The sequence below is a fragment of the Rissa tridactyla genome, chromosome 1, assembly GCF_028500815.1.
Source record: "Rissa tridactyla isolate bRisTri1 chromosome 1, bRisTri1.patW.cur.20221130, whole genome shotgun sequence".
NCBI classification, from domain to species: Eukaryota; Metazoa; Chordata; class Aves; order Charadriiformes; family Laridae; genus Rissa; species Rissa tridactyla.
The window spans coordinates 155,872,952-155,894,654 of NC_071466.1; the positions used below are offsets into that span (position 1 = coordinate 155,872,952).

At 48.2% G+C, this 21,703-nt stretch overlaps 2 protein-coding genes across 2 annotated transcripts in view; one reads left to right on the top strand and one right to left on the bottom strand.

Annotated features, from left to right (window-relative positions):
• WEE2 (WEE2 oocyte meiosis inhibiting kinase) lies at nucleotides 1–18,331 on the bottom strand. The gene is made up of 12 exons (XM_054203355.1): nucleotides 18,211–18,331; nucleotides 13,009–13,383; nucleotides 9,579–9,778; nucleotides 8,643–8,691; nucleotides 5,972–6,144; nucleotides 5,207–5,328; nucleotides 3,780–3,926; nucleotides 2,874–2,975; nucleotides 2,462–2,547; nucleotides 1,419–1,589; nucleotides 1,187–1,329; nucleotides 1–265 (listed from the first exon to the last, which is right to left on the bottom strand). The coding sequence occupies exons 1-12, from the start codon at nucleotides 18,256–18,258 to the stop codon at nucleotides 115–117; spliced, it is 1,767 nt and encodes a 588-aa protein (XP_054059330.1). The 5' UTR covers nucleotides 18,259–18,331; the 3' UTR covers nucleotides 1–114.
• DENND11 (DENN domain containing 11) overlaps nucleotides 17,433–21,703 on the top strand; it is a 16,533-nt gene continuing 12,262 nt past the window's right edge. The window contains exon 1 of the mRNA XM_054203367.1: nucleotides 17,433–17,670. Coding sequence (XP_054059342.1) covers nucleotides 17,433–17,670 — 238 coding nt within the window. The remainder of the gene's footprint in view (nucleotides 17,671–21,703) is intronic.

The following is a 21,703-nucleotide window of genomic DNA, read 5'->3' on the forward strand; positions in this document are numbered from 1 at the left end:
ATGAGGGAACCAAAAACCACAACAGGGAGAGCTAATATGGGGCATTGGTCTGTGCAAACCCTCTGCTTTCACAGGGCCATTCGGCAGCCAGAGCTTTTTGGACAACACTGAAGTTCAGTAACCCAGAGTAAAGCTAAATGAGCGACAACTCTTCCCTCCCACCAGGCGCTTCTGCTTAGAAGAGGTTTCAGACTCTTGCAACTTGGCACTTCCTAAGGGCTGGTCCTTCATGAGGGTCTGGGCAAGGCGGGCTGCTTTAAGTTCCCTGCAGGGGGGAGACGGAAGGAAGAGCAGAAGAAGAAAACCATGACACACATGAATCCCCATCAGCTACAGAGCTCTGAACAATCTTGTACAAGAGGGTTACTGCAGTACTCCAGCATTGCTGGAGAGCAGTGACTTTTGACCCCAGAGGGTGACATGAAAATTACTGTAGGTTTTGCTAGATTTTTCTACTTCAGAACAGGTCAGCTTGGAAGGTTTAGCAAAAGGGAACTATGCATCAGGTCAGCAACACACACCTACACTGGCACCAGTGTGAAGACTCCCTAGTTCAGTTTTTCTCCCATTGTTTCAAATATTTGTGAATGGTGGAACTTAGATCAGTGCCATCTCATGCATCACAAATACTCCTAAGTTCTTTTCCATTGCCTTTTTTCCCCTGGCGCTCACTGCTCTCCTAGAGCATATGCTCTCCTGTCTACACGGGAAAACCTATTCCCCAGCTGACTCTTGCACTAAGAGGGGTGGTGGGGCAGTTCCTAGATCCCAGCACCTCAAAACGTTACTGCAACAGCAGGGAGAGGGAGCAAGGGGAAAGAGGATGTCTGTCACCACCTGATATTTCACTTCCTTCTGTACTAGGCCACTATCTCCGTGCAGTATCAATTCCTCAACTGCCCACTGGCTGCATATTGTTTCAGTATATTCCATCACCAGTGGCTGCAGTAAGCGTGCAAGTTCACTGCTCTAATTTAGCCACCTCCTCAAAGCCAGAAATGAACCACAGCTGCTCGGGCACTAAAGTCCCTGCTGCAGCCCCATCATCCTCCCGGCTCCAGGCACAGGAGCTGACTGGCTATTCCTGCACATTGGGTCTCTCAACACTACCACCCTACATTCAAGCCTGGTGACCAGCACTTCTTGTGCCCATGTCTTCTCCCCTTCATGCCCAAACCAGCCCTACCTTTCCAGCATGGCAGTCTTGCACTTCTCCACATTCAGCTGCTTCTGGAGCTGCACAGCTTTTCCACGTGAAGGACGGAGAACTGGATGTTTAGTAAGAGCTGTGGCAGAAGGTCTTTCCGCTGGGTCAGGATGGATCATGAGCTAGAAGGCAAAGGAGTTCAGGGTTTAAACACTCCCTCTGTAATGTGCCAACTGGAAAAGCCTCCATCCTGTCAAGACTATGTCCTCACCTTGAGAAGTTCAAGAAAGCAATGAGGAAGCTTCTGGGGGATCTGTGGGATATTGCCTTTGCGGATGTGGTGCCACATGGCCCCGTTGTGAGGCAGCGGTGCCGTGCCAGCTGCTAGAGCTACTGTGAGTGCCAGGGCAAAGATGTCTGCCTTTGGCAAATAGCCATATTGCTACAGAGAGAAGATAAACAGTTATAGAAAGGTGGGTTAGGATGCCAGCTCAAAAAGAAACAGCCAAACAAGTCTATGTATGATACTGCCTTCACCATGCCAGTTGGCTGTTTTCTCATCTTTAGGATCAAAGTACCAATAGCAGGTAGTATCGGTAACTAATAGCACATTGGCTTTCACCCAGTCACGAGGAGCTTGCAGCCCACATTAGGATCGCCACAGCAAATCCAGAGGACAGCCTAAAAAAAGTGTGCCTCCAGCCTTCACCACAAGGCAATAAGCTAGCCATGCCCAACTAAAACTAAAGACGGCATGTGATATATTGACCTAAGAGTTCCTAAATCCACTTGCAGCACAAAAAAATACTGTCACTTAAATACCTGAGTTGATGAACACATCTAAGCTGGTTGTTACATACCAATTCCCTTTTTTGTTCACTGCAAAACTGCAGACAGTTTAAGAGGTGTGTTGTGCCTCCCACCTCTCCACACTACCTGAGCAGTGTTTGTTGTACAATGCATTTGTCTGGGTGCATATATTCCTCAGAGATCACATCCAGCAGTTTAATCTCAGGTAAGTGTGTAACATGGAATGTCTCTAAACTGGTAAAGGTTTTGTCCCATCATCCCTCACAGGTAGAATAGTTGCAATAATCTAAAGTTACTCATGAAGTACATTAAATATTTACATGACAACACCCACACCTATACTATTCTTAATAAAGTGTTAGTTTTGCTGATTTCACAGCCAGACCAGACACAAGAAAGAGGAGATAAGGCAAGGAATATGCCAGGCTAGTGATTTCACTACAGTTGGTCTCTCCCCACTTGCTCACCACCCTGTTCTCCCCACCACCCCACTAGCAGCTGTACCTCTTGCAAAATCTCATTGGCCAAAAACCGTCTGTCTCCTTCCTCCACCTGGGGGTTTGTTATTGATGTCACATGGCCAAGGTCACCTGAGGCAAAGAACAAGCAACTAATGGAGCAAACTGCTGTAGATCTCCTCCACCAATAAAAGCCTGCATTTTATAGGCACCAGAGCAGTCAGGCAATACTAAGAGGGCAAGCCTGCTTCTACTCTGGAATCTGGGCTTGGAAACAAGCACATGAGTTTTCTAGGACTTGTCTCCTTAGAGGAATTAATTCTGGTAAGTAGCAGAGGCATTCAGGACCATGCGATCAGTTTTGTAGACAAGTCTCTTCAGCCAGGAGGAGAGATAAGTGTCAAGCACTAATGAGCAGCCCTAATCTTAAGCCAGTCGTAAAGTGGGCTAAAACCTACCAATCTTATACACCACACTAGAAGAGAATTCATCTTCACTGTCGCTTTCTTCCTGCTCAGCAGGGTCTGCAACTGCCAGCTTGTGACAAATGAAGATATTACCTGCAAGACAGCGAAGTTTAGCAACAGTGTAGGATCAGTAATCAGACTGCAGCAGCCTGACAACTTGGTAAAAAAATCCCACCGGTCAAGCTAGTCAAGCTTTGCAGCCAGAGAAGCTATGCACACACTTCCCCCCTTTAGTCTGTTTCCCACCCAGCTCACGTATTCAGCAGTACAGCTGACAGAAGACAGTTGTGCGTAAAACATCCTAGAGTAATTAACTTTCCTGACCCTCCCTCTGCCCCCCAAGTTAGAAGGGCTATTTCAGCAGGAAATGAGGAGCTCTACCGTAAGGATGTAACTATGTGACCATGTGGGGAGCATAGCCCTGGGAGTGCCCATCCTCAGTGCAGAGAGGAAAGCTTGTTACTATTTTTTGCAGGAATTTAATCCCTCAAGGTAGGTACAATAAATATTCACTTCTCATTCCAGCTCTCACATACAAAGGTCAGGTGTTGTGCAACAAGACAGCAGCAAATAAGGAAGTCCACATCTTCATTTGCGGCTCTACTTGCTCCACCAGTATGAAAGTGGAGCTAGGATTACAAAGACATGAGACAGAAGTAAAATGCTGCCAACTATCAGAGAAGGCTCAGTTTTAGAGCAACAGTAGTGGCAAGATTGAAAAAAACCAACAAAACAGCAAAACCAACAACCACCCACAAGATACTCACCTTTTAGGGCAACATCACCTTTCCTTTGAAGCACTGTAATAGGTCCAGTCAGAAGGACCTATTACAGGTCCTACCCCTGGAGGGTCACTTGCAGGACCCTCCACAAAGAATATACTAGCACTATACTTACTAGGTTTGATATCCAGGTGCACAAGGCCAGAGTTGTGGATGTATTTTAGCCCCATGGAGACTTGTAACAATATTTCTTTCAGCTCTGCTTCCAGGAAATACTGGCCGAGCTTCGCATTTTCCAGCAGCACATCTTGGAGACTCCCACCTAGGTGAAAACCGTCAGTCTGAGACATGACAAAGATTTTGTGGAGCAGCAGGTTTGAAATAGCTTATCAGAAACTAGTGCCCAGAGCATTTGCAAGCTTGCTAGTGACAAAACCCAGCCAGACCAGCTCTAGTGATCAACTTGGACATCAACATTTGGCTTCAGCCTTTCCATTGCCACAGAGCGCCCTGCCTCCTGGTTGCCAAGGACTGAGCAACTGCAGTTCTACCTGCAGCACCAGAAGGGCTGACCCGGTAGTGATGCTGACACTGCTGCAAGCAAACAGTGGAAAAGTTAATTACTTTTGCCATACTTACAGGCAGAAAGCAGGTATATGAATGGTGGAATAAGGAAATCAAGCTCCCACTAGCAGATTTTTGACTGAAGAATGTAACATTTGACACAGAAACAGAGTTTTGTGGGTTTCCATTAAGGCACTCTGGCTATTTCAGGACTAGCAAATACCATGGACTTGCTCCCCATCAGCCTGCTTTTCACCACTTCTCCTTTAGTCTCAGACATTCATCCACTAGAACTCGAGAAACACAACAATGCTGAAGCAGTGAGCACCACATTTCATGGTTACCTCCACCAGATTTGAAGTCATTACTGCAAGCAGGTATCACCACTCACCATTGAGCCCCAAGACTACAGGAACAATTGAAAGATGAGAGCTCTGTATTCGCCTTCAGCTCCTCTGACAGCCAGAGGCATCTTTTCTAGCATCTCCCAAACCGTGGTGTGGCCAAGGGCAAACCCAAGTAAGAGTGTACCACCCTGCCTGCAGCACCCCATTTACAGTTTACCTCATTATTTAGTTGTGTTCCTCTGCAGCTGTTGGGCCCTTTCTTCTACTCAAGATGCCTTCATCTCAACCACGTGATCACTCTTCAAATCATTACTCCCCTTCATTAAGAAGGGTTTGTTTCCAAGATACATGGCACTTAAGTTAGCTGCTCTTGAGTCACTCATAGCAGGTTTTACTTGGGCTGTCCCAGACACAGCTCTAAGCATCGGCATGGGGAATACTTTTCCAGGCCAGCCAACACCGAGGAACAGTTTTAAAATCCCACAAATTAGAGAGTATTCACTACTTGTAAGACATTGGCACCATTCAGAGTTTTGTCTAAATATTATGAGTCCTTACTGGATTCTCCATGGAACTGTAGCCCCAGCGCCATTTGCTTTGTTGTAAACCAAGTAATCCCATTTTTAAGTACAAAAGAAGGTAACTGTACCCATCCTGAGAGCTCAGCCTTTGGCAATGTCACAGCTCTTACCATTGCAGTGTTCATTCTGGATAATCATGTGATCATCCTCTGCCCACGCCGAGTAGTAGCGCACAACATGGGGGTGATGTCCAAGGACAGCGTGAGCATAAACCTCACGCAGCGCCAGCTGCCTAGAGAAACAGGCACAGAAAAAGCAGTGTGACAAGGTCCTGCTTGGGGCCACAAGAGGAGCCCTGTTTTGCAGCCTAGCTTGAGAAAGGGAAGGCAGAGTGTTGAGGACTTTCTCTTGGGGGTTTTTGGCAGACAGACTGGCTCCCACAGCTGCTGAAGCAACACCTGCCCTTGCCCAAATGTGCTGAGCAGCTGTCAAAAAAAACCCCACTCACTGAGCAAACTTTTGTTAAAGAGGCAAAGGCAGCTACAAAGGTTTTGCTTTAGCATGCAGGACAGCACTAGCTGGTCAACACAGATGTGAACAGTGCCGGCCATACAGCAGGGCAGGGACATACCACAAACGAACTATTTGATATTGTTTTAAATAGACTGGCTGCATGGACCCAAGGAGTTCAGGTAAGCAGTCATCTCACCCTGTGATGCACGTGGCTTCTTCCCTTTCTCAGACATTTATATCCGATAATCCTGAAGTGGTAACTTCCCCCACTCTCCCATCTGTTACTTGGGAGTGCAACAGCAGCCAGTTTTTGCTCATGCCACCCCTCAGATACCTTTAGATCCACACTCCCTCCTTCCCCATCACACCTCCCAAGAACATGCCCGTCATTTCAACTGGCAGCATCTAGCTAGCACACTCACTCATCTGAGGATCCTGCCAGAGGCCTTTTGGAGCGTTTGATGGCATAAACGCATCCATCGAGGCGTTTGATGCACTTGTAGACAGAGCCAAATTCCCCCACACCAATTTTTTCTAGTTCCAGGAACTCTTTCTTGTAGCGGGAAACCATGTTGCTCTCTTTCAGAGGATATCTCTACAAGGTCACAAAAACAGCAGAGACAAGTATGAGTTCAGAGACTTAGATAACAACATCTGTCATGTTTTTAGAGCTGTGTATACTTGTGTCACAGAGCACCCATGTTGCGCCCTCTCCCATTCTGGATGTTCATCCAGGCACATGTGCAGGCGCGCTACCAGTTCTTCTTGAAATGCTACCATTCACTTAGGTACGTTGTGGAGTTTTTTCTGACCACCTAACAAAGGCCATCTTGGCCTGGTTTGGCCAAGTTTTTTTGTGGTTTGTTTTTTGTTTTGTTTTATTAAAGCCATGACTTGCAAGTCATAGAGGTAGAAGTTGCAGCTAAGGAGAACTGTAGTCTAGTTGGCTGTATGTGCCTATGCCTCCTTGGGTTACTACCATGACATGTCTTCCCTTGGCAGCCCTGCCCAGTTCCTAGACCCATGGCTGATGGAGTCAGTCAGGGATGAACAGCAGGCAATAGCAAAATACTTGTCTTTTGCCCAGCTGCTGCAAACTCAAGAAGATGTGTTACCAGCCTTGGTAGGTGGAAGCCCAGTACCTCTAAGTTAGCCAGATTCATGTACTGAACTTGTGTTTAACTAAGAGCTAGGTCCTATTTTGAACTCAGGAGAGAAGTTTGATGCATTGGCTTAGTGTGGCCCCGGCTATGTAGAGGTGCCTTACTTTGGCAGCTAAGGTTGCCTGCAGCAAGGACATTCTGCATCAGTTCAGGCTCTCATCAGGTTTGAAGCACCAGCTGTTGACTAATGGCAGATTAGCAGGTCTCAGTGTATCTGTTTGTATTCCCAGTGATTTCTCACCAGGAGCCACTTTTCCACAAAGGGCTAAAAGCCTGCAGAACAGCTGGAACATCGTTATTGCTACAGTAATGGTCACTAGGGAAATACAAGCTGCTGGTACTGCTTGTAGAGTGATGTCTACTGCCAGGGGAGATAAGTAAAGAAGAGATAAGCAGTGGAGCATGAAGTGAACAATAAGAGAACGGACTAAGTGATTTTTCTTCATCCTCCTACATCCCTTACAGGGACAGTGGCTCATGTTGCATGGTGGTTTCCACAGAAACCACTGCTGTGATTGCTGTAGTACATGGTATATGACCTTAAAGGGTTGGGTTAAAGAGTTGGTCCTTACAACCAGTAAGATGTGGCCCATATGAAACAGAAGGCAGCTGTATTTTACAGTATCATAAAAAGCTCAGGGAATAAAGATAACCTAGTACGTAATTTTATATCTATATTACATACTCTGTCTAATCAGCACTCAAGCAGAATAATATTTCAGTAAGACACAAGTTATTTGAGGCTTTCTTCCAAGGAGAACAACAATTGTGATAACCCCGGATGTTACCCGCAGTTTTTTCCCCCCCCCAAGACCAGTTTTTCTGCAATACCAGTCTCCTCGGCTAGAGGGTGCCATCATTCTTCCAGTAAGCCTAACTGTTTCACAATTACAATGAACAATTCTACCTACTTGCACAAGACAAGATACTTCCTTCAAGGGGCTGCTCAGAAAAATTGAGCTTTTTACCTCATCTGAAAACAGACATTCAATTTAGGCTTGGCTTGCTTTCCAGAAGCCAGCTGGATGGGCCAGCTTCCCCCCCCCAGATAAAACTGGGAAAAAGGAAAGCAGCTGCAGGAACCCACATTCCTACACCAGCTCCCCGTTCTGCCAGCACAGCTAAGGGTACGCAAGACCTCACACTCTACCCCACACAGCCAGGCCAACACACCCCACCACTGAGGTTTGTGAGCAAAGCACAGAAGTCAGCAAGAGAACTTGGGTTTGAGTTGTAAGACAGTGCTTGCCGTTCTGTAGCTACATAAGCTGTGGTGGGGCCTTCCCTTGGACCCCAAGGCACGTAGATACCCCCCAGCTGTACATTTTCCTGCTGAAGGAGAGTACAGGATTTGCTGCCCTGCCTCAGAAGTTTGCCACTGTGACTACTGCAACTGAAGCTCTGCCCTCAGTACTTATCCACATCAGAGCTGTGCAGCTCAGTCTCTGTGTTTTTGCAGTGCAGGTCCATATGTTATTTGCAATATAGAAGCCATGTTCCATTCACATCCAGAGACGCTCACTACACTGATTCATAGGAACAGCAATACATCTGCTTTTTCAAACCACAAAGGTACCATCACTGTTTAGGCTAACTCAATAATATAGTAATACAGTTCCCCTTGAGGAACACGAGTTATATTATATTTCCTAGCAAGACCTCCTAACCAAGAATCAATGAGTTTTAGGATTACTTGTCAAAGTTTCAGATCTACTTTAGTACAAGTTTCCCTTAGAGATAGGGATCATTTCAGAGTTTGTTGTCTCAAACAAACGTTAACATAAAACGTTCAGCCCAGAATTATTCTGTCAGCTATTCATCTTCTGTCATGCCACCATGATTTATACTCCAATAGCAGAATAAAATTTATCAAGCAATCTTTACAAGCACCTTATCCTCTCTGTGGAGGGGAAAATACAGAGACACTCACCTTTGTAGGTAGCTCCTGTTTTATCTGGCTGCTTTGATCAGGATCCCTCCTATAACAGAAGTTTAGGAAAGTCTGGATGTATCATTTCAGTGAAGCAATCCAACTGAGATTTGAAATTAAAACATTTTTCAAAAGAATTTTCAGACCTTGCTCACAATTTAATTCAAGATGTACTTTGTACAGCATTAATACACAACAAGTTTCCAATTGATGCCTCAGACTGTAGTCCCAGGCTAGAAAGTCTTTGTTTCCATCTAGAAAGCCTCCACATACCAACTTCAGTACTGCCCACAGGACAGAGTACCATTCTCCAGGGGCATCATTCTCCTGGTCACCTTATTACTGGTGAAGCTGCATGGGAGGTGACCTTGCACAACAAGCTCCTAGTGAAGGAGAAAAGCGCCCCCACTGTGCTTTCAAGAGGGATACCCAGCTGAGCATTTATTCCAGCTGGGGCTATGAGAGAACCTGAATGTCATTGTAGCACACAGGTATTTGACTATGTTTGTGTCTTGGTTAACCCAGACCAGATCTGGAACTTTTGCATGTCAGCAGTAGCCTGCACCCATCTTAAACGCTTTATTACATGCAAACATGCACGTCATTTCTTCCGAGTTGTGGGTTTGTGCATACCTGAATCAAGCTCCACTCTACCCACGGTTGAGAAAGAAAGAGGTACAATTTTCTCCTACAGCCATAGCATTGAAGTTAGCTGTTGATCCCCCACTAACATTTCTGAACAAAGGCAAAGATTGATTTTTATTTATGTTTCTATTATCTTCATATGTCTGCTAATGTTTGCTCTGCACCAATGAATACCACGGAAGTGGATGATTCATTGTTAGCAAATAAGTCCAGATACTAAACGTCTCCATCATTACTTATCTCCTTCAAACAGTCTCCTTCCAGCCTCGTATTTAAGAGTAGCTCACTTACAGCTCTCCTCTGGTCTTCCGCTTGCCATTAGGAAGAAAGAGCATTTGTCGATACGACTCTGGTGTAAAGGGATTAATGTTGACAAGAGAAGCTTGGGTAGAGTCATCTGAGTCAGCACCAGGAGTAAATCTCAGGTGTCGGAAGCCTTTGGGTGGGACCTTTGTCCCAGATGAAGGAAAAGCTGTCTTCGATAACAGGCTCTGTATTGAGAAAAGAAACATGGCAGATAAGCCAGCAAAATGTTTTTGTTGCTCTGCCACAATAAAAATCTCTGCTCTCCTGCAAATCAAAAATTCATCTTCCTTCCTTGGGATAGCTGAATCGTTAAAACCCTGCGACCCTAATTTAGTCCTGACAGTTTTTCTCCTTCCACAAAGTATTATGGACTTTGCCAAGCCCTTTCAGACTATTCCACTTGGATGAGGGCTGCAGAGCCATTTTGGCAAGCACAGTCCTCAGGAGGAGCCAGCTGCTCATCTTTCCCACCTACAGAGACACAAGAATTGCATCATATATTGCATCAACATGGAAGACCCAGTTCTGCCAAGCATGGACTGTTGCATCAGTTTGGTCAGGACATGAAATAGAACATCACCCAGGTTTCCTTTCTGCTACTGGCAAAAGTGACAAGAAACTTCCTTCCTTTTGCTACTGGCAAAGTGACAAGAAAACAGTTCTCCTTGAGAAGAAAAAACAGAGTTTCAGAAACTTAAGTCCAGAAGGAACTTCTGGGCCTTCTATATTTCAGTTTCCCAAAGATGACAGACCATTCGGTTTCACGTACTAGTCCAAAACCTTGGGCTCAGTAAAGGGTAACTTCAAAGAAGCACCCAGTCTTGATCTGAAGTCAGAAAACCCTGCCTACTTTCCATTATTTGACCCCTTCAGTAACCATCAGCTTTTTGAAATATAAGTTTGGTTTTGACTTGTTTCAGCTTCAAGAGAGTGTTGTAAGTCTAAAGAATTTTTAACATATCTCTTCCTCTAGTCAAAAGCCCTTCAAAGACCCAGAACTCTCCCCATCATGAAGATCAAGATACTTCTATATCTTTTTGATCCAACAGTGGTCTCAGTCTTGTGAGTGGAGATGTGGCTCCAGGATCGTATCTACAGTTCCTCCCATCTCTCATTGAAAGTTTTTGAAGATAAAAAACCCTAGAGCTGCATGCAGTATCCTGCATCCACCTAATTGATGATGCATTCATGGATACAGCTACTTCTGGGACAACCCTCTATTTCTATGCCATACTTGGAAGTGCAGCTCCTGGTTTACTATGACCCTGAAAGTGCTTATTGATCACTTTCTCAAGCTCTGGTCTGTGTCTTCTTGCTCTCGGATGGAGAGGTTCTGCACATGCATGTATTAAAAGCAGTATATGTCCAAGCCCCATTTACCCAGCAGCCTAGAAGCTCTGTAGAATTGTGGCTATGTTCTAGTCTAGACACAAGTCAAGAAAAGGATCTAAAATACCACGGCAGTCTGCTGTTTTATGCATGCACGCAATTCCCATCTGCTCTTCTAGGGCTCTATGTCATAGTCAAGCAAATTTGTCTCCTATAACATCATCTCAGAGTTGCTGCTGCCATACAATGTAACTAGCTGTAGTAATCTGTTCCAGGATTAGATAAATTTACAAAACACAATCATCTGCATCCTACCTGAGGCTGCAGTGCTCATCTGTCTGCAGTTAGATGTGGCTCTGCTCTCTTACCCTTCCTCTCACCTTCCAATGTTCCAAGATCAATGCTCCCGGCCATGTTTATAAGCAGACTTAGGCCCCTTAGAGCCCACCTTCTGCAGCATGCTTGGAAACCAAGACCTTTCTCCCAGAAGAGAGCAAAGGAAAACAAATTGTTGATTTAGTGCAATTGCTGCTCATAGACTACAAAGTGACAAACCACAGACAGCATGTCCTGAAGCATCCAGCCAAGAAGTTATCTACACAAGAGCACACAGTGAAGTACCCTGCACTACCATAGAATGGTTAGAGTTGGAAGGGACCTTAAAGATCATCTAGTTCCGACTCCCCTGCCATGGGCAGGGACACCTCCCACTACTGAGGCTGCTCAAAGCCACATCCAACCTGGACTTGTGCACTTCCAGGGATGGGGCATCCACAACTTCTCTACCAGTAGCCCATCTGGTCTGGAAGAAATTCTAGACCTCTCACCTATTTTCAGATGAGATTTGGGGAGATTTCTTATAAAGGGTCATTCCAGGAAATCCTTGGACTAATGCCGCTTTCACCTAGAGAGCAACAGGCCATTCCTCAGTAACTATGGCCACACAGTTGGTTGTATGCAGCCATAGGATCATCCTTCTCCCCACATAATCAGGTTTCTGGAGGGGGATAGAAGTCAAGTCCTAGCTCAGAAGCACTAAAAGGACTGATCTTTGGTTTACCACTTAAGCAAAGGAGCAACTTCAGTTGAGCAGGAATATTAAGAGACGACTGAAAGAGCTACATTTCATTGCAAGTCTTGAATGCTAGAAGCCAGTGCACACAACAGAAGTTATCTAGGAACAGAGAAATTGGCGCCAAGTCTCCACTTGTGCTTACAAGAGACAAAAAGCAGTTGTGTTATATTCTATACAAGAAGTTTCACAGAAAATAGGGCCTGGGATTGTTCTCCCAAGAAACTAGCTCAGTAGATAAATTACATTTTAAAACAGTGACAGAGGAAGCCGGGCTCGCCTTCCTCCACAAGCACACATCGATTTGTTACCCCTTCCACAGGGGATTTGCTGATACCCTGAGAACAAATTCCTGCTTTGCCCAAACTCACTGAGCAGCTCAGTTTCACACAAAAAGAGAATCAGCATCACTGGACAACAAGCTGGTTGGAGGCAATCCAGACTTGCCAGACAAAGTACACTCCAGCCGCAACACCATTTCCAACTTTCTCTTTAAGAGAAAAACCCACTTGCATTCAAAATTGTGCTGAACAGAGCAGTCAGGGCAGCTGCCTGTCTCCAAGCTCCCCCTGGAATGATGAGCTCCTTGAAGAGAGATGTATTTATCCCTCTGGGAGCATAGTGCTCCCAGCACTTCCTACATATATTCTACAGATGTTCACTCCCCTGAGCAGAGCGTGACAAGCACATGGGCAGCCAAGGCACACAGTTGCTTGGTTGTTTTTTTTAAAGTCAGACTGGCCCAACACCAAATAATTGGTTTTAACAACAGCTTGGAAAGAGTCAATACACTTGCTCCCACACACAGATTTCTATTCACGCTCACAGTAAACCCTTCCATAGCAAAGGAGCTCATGGTCCAGGTTTTAAGGGAAGAACAGACACTAACAACAGTAAAATTTAAAAAAAAATTCTTTCCACTAAGCTAACAACCCCTCACCAACCCTTGCGGCGATGCCCCAGCAACCCCACAGACCCTGCCTGCTCAGCCACAGAGGTGGTACATGCCATTACCTTGGGGGTGTGGGGGGTATCACACAGCTGCAGCTTTTTCCAGGTGATGTGCAGCGGTGTCTCGGCATTACCCGGTCTCTTGCTCACCGCTGGGGAAGCATTCAACGTGGGACTCACCCAGGCTTTTGTCCTGCTCATGAAAATCTCATTTAGCTTTCTTTGAGGTGTTGCTGGCAGAGGACTGCTCCCTTGCCAGTTCTGGAACTCGCAGCTCCTGGGGGGGCTCGAGCTCAGGGCATCCTCCTCATTTATACTTCCATCTTCACTCTCTTCACCACAACTGGAAAAATCCAGTCGCTGAATGAATTCATTGTTGTTGTCCCAGTTATCCATTTCACCATATGAAACAGAACAGGTAGAGCTGACGCTGGCCTGCTTTAGGCAGAGAGAGAGGAAGATAGCGTTATTTACGCAGGCAGACTAACCACTCTCTTCCTTGCCTTACCAAAGGCCCTGGGTTTACTCACCACATGCACTCCCCCACCCCAATCCTACATACACAGAAGCCTTGATCACTCATAGACATCCTTTGATGGCATCGGTCAAGGAAGGTTACCCCAGAATTAGCAAATACAAATCCATTCAGTTACTGTTCACATAATAACAACAAACGCAATAATTCTGCTTTTCACCCTGTTGGTGCAAGACAGATACAACTCAGAAGTCACTGCCTTTCCCAGTAAGCCTCCAAGGCAACTTCTTCACCGACCAGCACTTCATCCACTGCTCTCATCACACATAGAAACAGAGATAAAACCCTGAAGAACAACACACACCAATCCTCCCCTCATCCTTCTCTATTTAAATTTCTGAATCAGAGAAAAAGAACCCATGCTACATACAGCTGTAAAAGCAGAGGGTGCCCCAAGCAGTTACCAAGATGCCCTACAGACAAACCTTCTCCTGCCCTGGCACATTTATAACTACCCTACACACCTGAGCCATTGCTAATGGGAAACACCTGGAGCTCAGCAGCAGCTGTGCACAGTTGCCCGTTGCCTAGGAAAGTTGGTGGCTGAGGGGTTTTGCTGTGGATGTGGATTTGCTGTGCCTGCAACCAGCTCTGCAAGGAGCCAGGGCTCCCTCTGACTCATCTCCTTGCTTCTGTGGGCTCTTCCCTCCTCCGGCTTCTCGGGGCCTATGAGGAGGTGATGTCTGATGACAGCCAGTCTGCTCCGTGTTAATCCCATCACAGATGCAGTCTTTGTGGGCTTTACTTTTATAAGTGATTAGTCTTGTGGTGATGGGGGCCCTGCGCTTCTGTCTTTTAAGTGTGGATTTCACTTCCTGCATTTAGATGTGGATTAGTTTGGACAAGCATTGCAGCCCATATGAGGAGGTTAGCAGCCCAATTTATAACCCACTAGACTTCAGGAGAGAGCTAGGGACCATACACAGGTCTTTGTATGAGTCCCACCTTGAGGTTCCAAGGGAGAGGAGGGAGAAGTTGGGTGCGTCGGTGAAGGCACCCCGTAGGTGAGGTGGCTCTGCGGGTCGATGTCTCCTCTCGCTGCACCTTTCTGTAAAAAACCAGGAATCTTTCTGTGCCTTTGGGAGCTTCTGTTTCGAAGAAGGACCAGAGTGAGGTCTAACTAACTGGGAATGAGGTTATGGCAGCCTTTTTTCTTAGCATCGAGGACAGCTGCTAGAAGGACATGCAGAAATTGGAAGTGCCACTGCTTTGCTGTGCACACGTCAAGGGGAATTCCCACCAGAAAATAAAGGGACACGTCAATCTGAGGTCACTCAGCCCTCCCAACCTGGCCTTTGAATTAAAAATATGGCCATACGGGTCTCTGAAGTTGCTGTTAAGACTGTGACTAGCAATTCATTTGCTACAGGCCACCAAAGCTGCATGAGGAGGACATGCCAGGAATGCAGCGTTGGGTTTACTGCTGCATCTTGCTCAGAGGTTGTAGTGCTTCTTCCAGGCACGGAGCCTGTATCTGCCGTGCAGATTCCCTTCTCCCGCAACGCAGCTGCTGCGTCTGCCTGTGCCTTGCCTTGAGCAAGGTCCAAAAGCCTGGGAGCGCCAGCGCTGGCTGCTTTTTGCAATGAAAAGCTGTCTCTGCAACATCTGGCCAGCTGAGATCATGTGACAGGAGCACTTTAGTACTGCTGTGATCTGACTGTATTAATCAGGTGTTTGGCACTTGGAGCCTTGGATAGGAATATTTTATTTTAAATCTGAAGAAATAAAGCTTTTTGTCCCCATAAGTACATTTTGATTAATAACCCAGCAACGAAACTCCTTCAGACCACAGTCTTCAATCCCATCTGAAACATTTTTTTAATATTTTTTTTTCTCAGGGTTTATAGGCAGTATCCATTTTTCTAAGGAGGAATGTGATATGTAAAGAAGAAAAGCTGGACTTGCTGTGTAAAGAAAGCCCAACTTGTTCATCTTGCATCTTCTAACTAAAAGCCACCACATTTTCACTTCATACTTTTTTCTGGAGGACTACTCAAAGATCTGATGACAATTTTCTTGGCCCTCAGTTGGAGGGAAAATGTGTTCATTTTCTTTCAAAGGAGAGTTTTTTCTCCTAAAAGGGCTATATTCTCTCCTGGCCTAGGCCTTTTCGATTTTAGTGAAATAATAAAGTAGAAAACGTGGCCTTTGCTTTTTGCACTTATTTAACAAACAGTGTGCCCTCAGCAGGCCCAGATTGCTGGCCAAAGCAGTGTATATAGCTCCGGTGCCATCGGATCTCTTGTCCCATGAGGGCTTTTTCACCAAAAGCCGAGAGCTCGGAGTGTGATGACATTTCACGTATCTCAGAGCCAGTGCTGGCAGCTTCTGCTCCCAGTCACTGTGTTCTCTCCTGACAGTGTCCCCTCCCTCGTGCTGGGGCGACGCTGGTGTGGCTGCACAGCAAAGGGGACCAGGAACGGCTCTGCACCACAAATAGCCATGCGGGTGGCAGAAGAAGTTTTATTTGGGATTTGTTTTCCCTGCCTGGATCGTTGTGGGGGGACAGACTGACATTTGGGCCAGCCCCACTGCAGGGATGAAGGAGAGAAACGAGCTGTCACTTTAGCATCACCGACACGCAAAAAAATATTCATCAAAATGAAGCTTGGCACTGTCTATACGGTTAAAGTGAAGCATGTGGCCAAGTATGTGCAGAATCTGGCTTTTCTTTATACAGTAACAAAATATTGTGCTGGGTTTGTTGGGGTTTTTTTTCTTCACCAGTCACCTTCCATGAAAAACTCCATCTGCTAAACACCACCTACTGCAGTTTATAGCTCTGCAAAGTAAACTTGTGCATGGGCCTGTGAAACAAAATGCCCACTCAGTGCTGGAGCTGTCTGAAATGAAGCTCACAGCAAATGGATGCTAATGTTACCAAAAGAAAAGAGAAAAAACCCAAAACCTACTGTTGAGGAAACTGGATGATGAGTTTCTTAATGGTGTATTGAACACTCAGAGCTGCTCAACAGGAAAAATGTTAGACAATTAAGGCTTTTATGGCAGTATCTTCCCTTTAATTGTGGCCTGCTTAATTGGGTAATCCAATTAATCAGAAAGTCCTAAGGAACCAAGTGAAACCTAATGACACTGAATGACTTTGGTGGCAGCGTAGCAAGGAGGGTAATTACAGAGAAGCTGGCTGCCTACGGATGCCTCAGTCATGCTTGTGTTTCCGTCTTTCAGCCTCAAGCTGATTCTGCGTGTTCCTCTGAGAACTTTCACATCCTTCTATAGCACATATATTTATATATGTATCTATATATATACACACACATCAGTATACACTAGATCAATATCACTGACTCTTTCAGATTTGTGGCTTGCAGCTTCCAGCACAGCAATTTGGGGGTGCAGGACACTGCCCTGTTCCTGGCCCTGAAGCTGCTTTGCTCAACACCCTGTTCTCCCCCAGGGGGATGGGCTCCCCTTTAGCGATCCTGCTCAAACAGGCAGCTGGGGCGTCAGGCTGGGGGGGACAGAAGTCAGTCTGCCCTGCCTGCCGGGAGGAGGTGAAGCACGGGGAGACCAGTGCCCTGTCTTAAGGACCCCCCCGGTCCTCCCGTGCACCTCCGGGAGCTGGCACAACAGAGCACTGAAGCTGGGAGCCCCTCCGCCCCAGCCTGGCTACCCCCAGCTACCCACCGCCGTCCCGCAGCCCGGTGGTGCGGGCATCGCCACCAGTGCCGTGCCGTGCCGTGCCGTGCCGCGCCGCGCCCCCGCCAAAACGCGCCCCGATCCGCGCCAAGCCCCGCCCCCTCCGCGTCAAACCCCGCCCCTCCCCTGCAAGCCCCACCCCCCGAGCGGCTCGCCCCGCCCCATTCCGTGGCGGAGGGCGTGTCTCTCCGCGTCCCCGCCCCCCCGCGGCGTCCCCGCCCCGGAGCCGCCCCCGCCGGCGGCCGGTGCGGCGCGGCTGGGCCGGGCGCCGGGCGGGCGCGGGGCCGCGGCCATGGTGGAGCGCGCAGACGAGGCGCCGCTGCTCTTCTGGGCCGAGGGCCCCGCCGTGTCGGCGCCGCCGCCCCCCGCGGCCGAGGCGGGCGGCGGCGGCGGGCGGCGGCTCGGCGGCGGCTGGAGCGCGGTTCCGTGGGGCGGCGAGGGGCCGGCGGAAGCGGTGGGGCCGCCGCGGCCGGAGGCGGAGGAGGACCAGATCGTGGCCGTCTTCGTGGTCACCTTCGACCCCCGCACGGGTGAGGGGCGTCGGTGGCGGGCGGGCTGGGCTGGGGCCTGCGGTGGCCGGGCCTGGGGCTCCCGGTGCCGCCGGCGGAAGATGGATGCGGGCCGGGCTGCCGGTCCCTCGTATCCCTCCCCCCGCCGCCTTTGAGGGCAGCGCCGCCGGACCCCGGTGGAGAGCGACCCGCGGGAGCCGAGCTGCCCTCCGCCCCCGCGGGAGACCGCTGCCTCCCGGCACGGCTGCCGGTCCGCCGTGCCCCGGGCCGGCCTCCCGAGGAGCGCCGTGCTCCAGGGGACCGAGGGCCGGGGGGAGGGGGCGGGATGCCAAAAGCGGAGTATGAGGGGGATTGCGTTTGATCTCCATCCCGCCGAGAAGAATTTATGGCGGGAGGAAGGCGCCGCTCCCGGGAGAGCCGGTGACCCGGGCGTAGCTCGGCCCCGCAGCGGGACACGGGACAGGGATGCTGGAGACGGCGCTGGGGCACCCCCGGGTGGCCCCGCACGGCGTCCAGGAGTCGGGCCAAGCCTCTGCCCAGCGCTGCCTGGGGGGCACCAACCTGTTGGCAGCATCTTGAGAGCATCCCGCTGTCTCCGTGGGGTGGCATGGACCTGCCGGCAGCTCCCGGCCATGGATGGTGGGTACAGCGGGCATGAATCTGGCAGGCACGCAGGGTGCTATCCCCAGCAGCAGCAGCCTGGCTGTGTGTTTCTTGGTGACCTCTGTGTTAGAGGCTGGCCTCTGATGGGATCTCTGGAACTCTTGGTGCTTTGGAGTGGAGTGCTGCGATCCAGGAGAGCAGAGGAGAGGGGCAAGGGAACATGTTTTCCACCTTTCACTGCCATCTCCATCTCCCTCGGCACTGCTGGACTTTGGTGTTGTATCACTTTTTTACTGACAGAGGTTTTTGGTTTCAGGTCTGCAAATTAACATTTCAGAAAACGTCTTAACTTTGTTTTCCTTAGCCTTGCGGCTCTAGCAAAATCCAGGAAACAGGATATTATGACACAGTTAGATAGAAAGTTAGTGCCCATCTCGCATCTGTTAACTCAGGTACTGCGCGTAGGGATCTGATGTCCTGAGACAGATCATTGGGTCTTTCAGTTGCCTGGCACCAACCTGGGGTGCAAAGACAAAAGTAGGGGATAGCTGAAAGTCTTGGTACAGTCAGAAAGTTTAGGAAGTAGCTTGGGAGATGCAGGAGCTCATTTGCATCTGGATCTGGTGGGAGCGAGCTCCTCTCTCCTCTGTAGACAGATACTGTCTCAGCAAATCCATAGCAAAAGTACTAGAGGCAGGAAGAGCTCTGTGAAGCGTGTTGGGGCCCGTCAGAGGAAGGGGGAGGTAACTGCCATCATGCTCGCAAGAGGACCCTGGTAGTGAAGACTGAATCCTGGTCTTGAATGGAAAATCCCAAGGAAGCAGCGAAAAAAACGGAGGCACAAGCGCGATGTGGTGTCAGAAATGCACGGTGCCAAACAGCATGGACGCTGTGTCCTGAAACACCAGAGGCCTTTTGAGAAGGTACCTGTCAGTGAGAGGTGTCTTCAGTCTAGACGTCAGAGGCTTTTGACTCATCAAAATTCAAAATGAGTTTGGATGTCATCTTTCCAACAGGAGATGGAAAGGGGAGGTGTTTCTCCTAAGTATCCAAAACATGGAAGAGTCTAGATGACTGCAACAACAGCAGGTTGTCTTTCAATCTGAGAGCGTATGCCTTCTATGAAATGGTGAGATTTTCTTGGTTGGCAGAAAGCTGAGCTGTCTCAGGAGTTTGTCTGAACCAGCTGTTGCTTTGAATGAAGTCCAGGGAAAGTTGGGAAACAGCTCTTCTCACATCTGATGTGCAATTAATGCTGGGTGTCATCAGCCTTGGAACAGCCTGTCAAGTCCAGGAAGATTCAGCCTCCCACTGCTATTCAGCGCTGATGATGAATGTAAGGAGCATGGTGGGACTGTGAGGAACACATCAACAAATGTCAGCTTCACAGGTGGAGGGCAGAGTGCCCTATGGAAGATGTGGACTTGGAAAAAAGATCATGAAGCTGCAGTGGTGTGAACTTGCTAGGGTCAGAAAGAGGATGTGAGAATTCCATCACACCACATCAGATGGTGTGAAGGACTTCTGTAGTGTTCATAAGGGTATCTGGTCCTTGTGTGTGACTTAAAGGAGATGATCCAGTCGGTGTCTGAGCTGGAAACCTGCTTGATGCTGCCCAGGAAAAACACAGCAGCTTTGGTAGCTGATTTGGTAGCTTGCTCTCAAGCATGTGAAAGGCAGAATTTCTGTTGGTGGCTGGGAGGGTAGTAACTCCAGGTGATGTCGACACAAATACAGGCAAGCAATTGGGTGAGAGATGTTTTACTGTAGAAGGATGAAGTGGTGACTAGGCTAATAAAGAACACAAGAGCTTCTCTCCTAAAATTCCCTCCCAAGAGCTTGAAGCAGACAAGCTCAGCGTATCCAGCAGTTGCAAGTGATGAGTTCGTGAAGGCAGGCTGTGGGGTTGCCAGGCCAGTTACGGTTCCGGTATCCCTGGGACTCTGTCAATGTTTATGTGAGTGCCCGAACATAAGAGCCAGAGGCAGCTTCTACATCAGTGCTGCTGTCCTCGCCTCCAGCATGGTGAACATTGTGGCACTTGAGAAGGAGCTCTTTTCGCCGCTATTACAAAGACGGCTCTTGCATTAACGCAGCAAGCAAACTGTAAATCAAGTGCAGAATGGTGTCAGCCCGGGAGCCAACCATGCCGTCTTCTTGTTGCTCCCTGCCCTTTGGCAGTCCCCTCCTTCAGGGAGTGACGAGTTGTGAATGCTCTGACACCTCAAAAAGCATGAGCACCGTGTCTACACAAACTGCCCCTTAAAGAGCATCATCACGAGGGGCTTTAATGAGGCTGCTGAGTTTCCCAGTGTGGGTGTTCCCTTGGGTGGGTTGTAAGAGAAGACCCAACTCTGTCTTGGGCAGCCATGGGGATATATCTGGTAGGTGTGACTAACTTGTCATTAGGTTTGAGCATGTGTGCTTTCCAAGACTCACAATTGCCTTGGGTAAACCAAGTGGGGAAAAAAATAGAACAATAAATTTTGCTTTCTGAGGGAGATAAATAAAGATGAAGGAAAGTCCGTGGCTGCATCAACTCTGTCAGATCAGAATAGTTGAAAAGAAGCTGAACCTTCTTAGCCCTTTTTCTGTGATGTAGATGATGGTAGTCAACCTTGTGGAGGTCCTACACAGTCTGTTGGCTTAAAGGGTAATGTGAGTAATGGAGGGAGACGAGGAGGGAAGAGAGTGAAGTAATCCGTTTTGCACCAGGGAACATGCAAATATGCTGTTTTTCTGTCATGCATTTCTTCTATGCTGGAAACAGAGCCAGTGTGATGGCTAAGTCACACTTCGTACTTCTTGTGTCCTGGCATTGCACAGCTGAGGACCCTAAAGGTCTTGGGAAACATCTAATAGTGAGGAGGGCTGGGTGATGACCACCAAATTCTAGTGCCATCATCACTTCTGTAAGGATGTGAAAATCCAGGGGAGAGCAAATACAAGAGAAAGAATAACCTTAACTTTGCACACCAGAAACTGAGAGTGCTGGTTCTGACCTGGCCTGTAGCTGGGAGATAGCTGCCAAGAGATCTCCAGATTTCACTCTCGGCACTTGCCCGCTCTCTAACCCTGGGTGACTCTCGCTTGGAAAGTTTCCCCTTGCACACGAGAGCTGCTTTCTGTGTAGGGAAGGGCAATGCTTCCTGTTTTTCTACAACATTGCTCCCTCCTCCGGTTTCTCGGACAGGCTGGCAGTCGCTATCGTGTCTGGGTGAAGTCTCTCCTTTGTTTGCTCTACTGTTTCACCGGACTGACTTTCTTAATATTTTTTTTTTTTTAATCTCCGCGTTTGTTCTCCAACTGCCACGTCACCCGTATGTTCATAGGGCAAGGTGGCGTGAGGAGCTGCCAGGAGCGCAGGTGTGGGTTGCTTGTGACAGGGGAAAAAAAAAAATAGCTGCGTGATATGCGAGTTGGTTTTGTGGTTACAAGTAGGATAAGGATC

Excerpts from the sequence above, each read along its gene's own strand:
- WEE2 (XM_054203355.1), bottom strand. The coding sequence starts at position 18,258 with ATGCCACCCCACGGAGACAGCGGGATGCTCTCAAGATGCTGCCAACAG. Across the intron at positions 2,548-2,873 it reads TAGTGTGGTGTATAAGATTG|GTGACCTTGGCCATGTGACA; the intron begins GTAGGTTTTAGC and ends TCTTTGCCTCAG. Across the intron at positions 1,330-1,418 it reads GCTTTCTTGAACTTCTCAAG|CTCATGATCCATCCTGACCC; the intron begins GTGAGGACATAG and ends TTTGCCTTCTAG.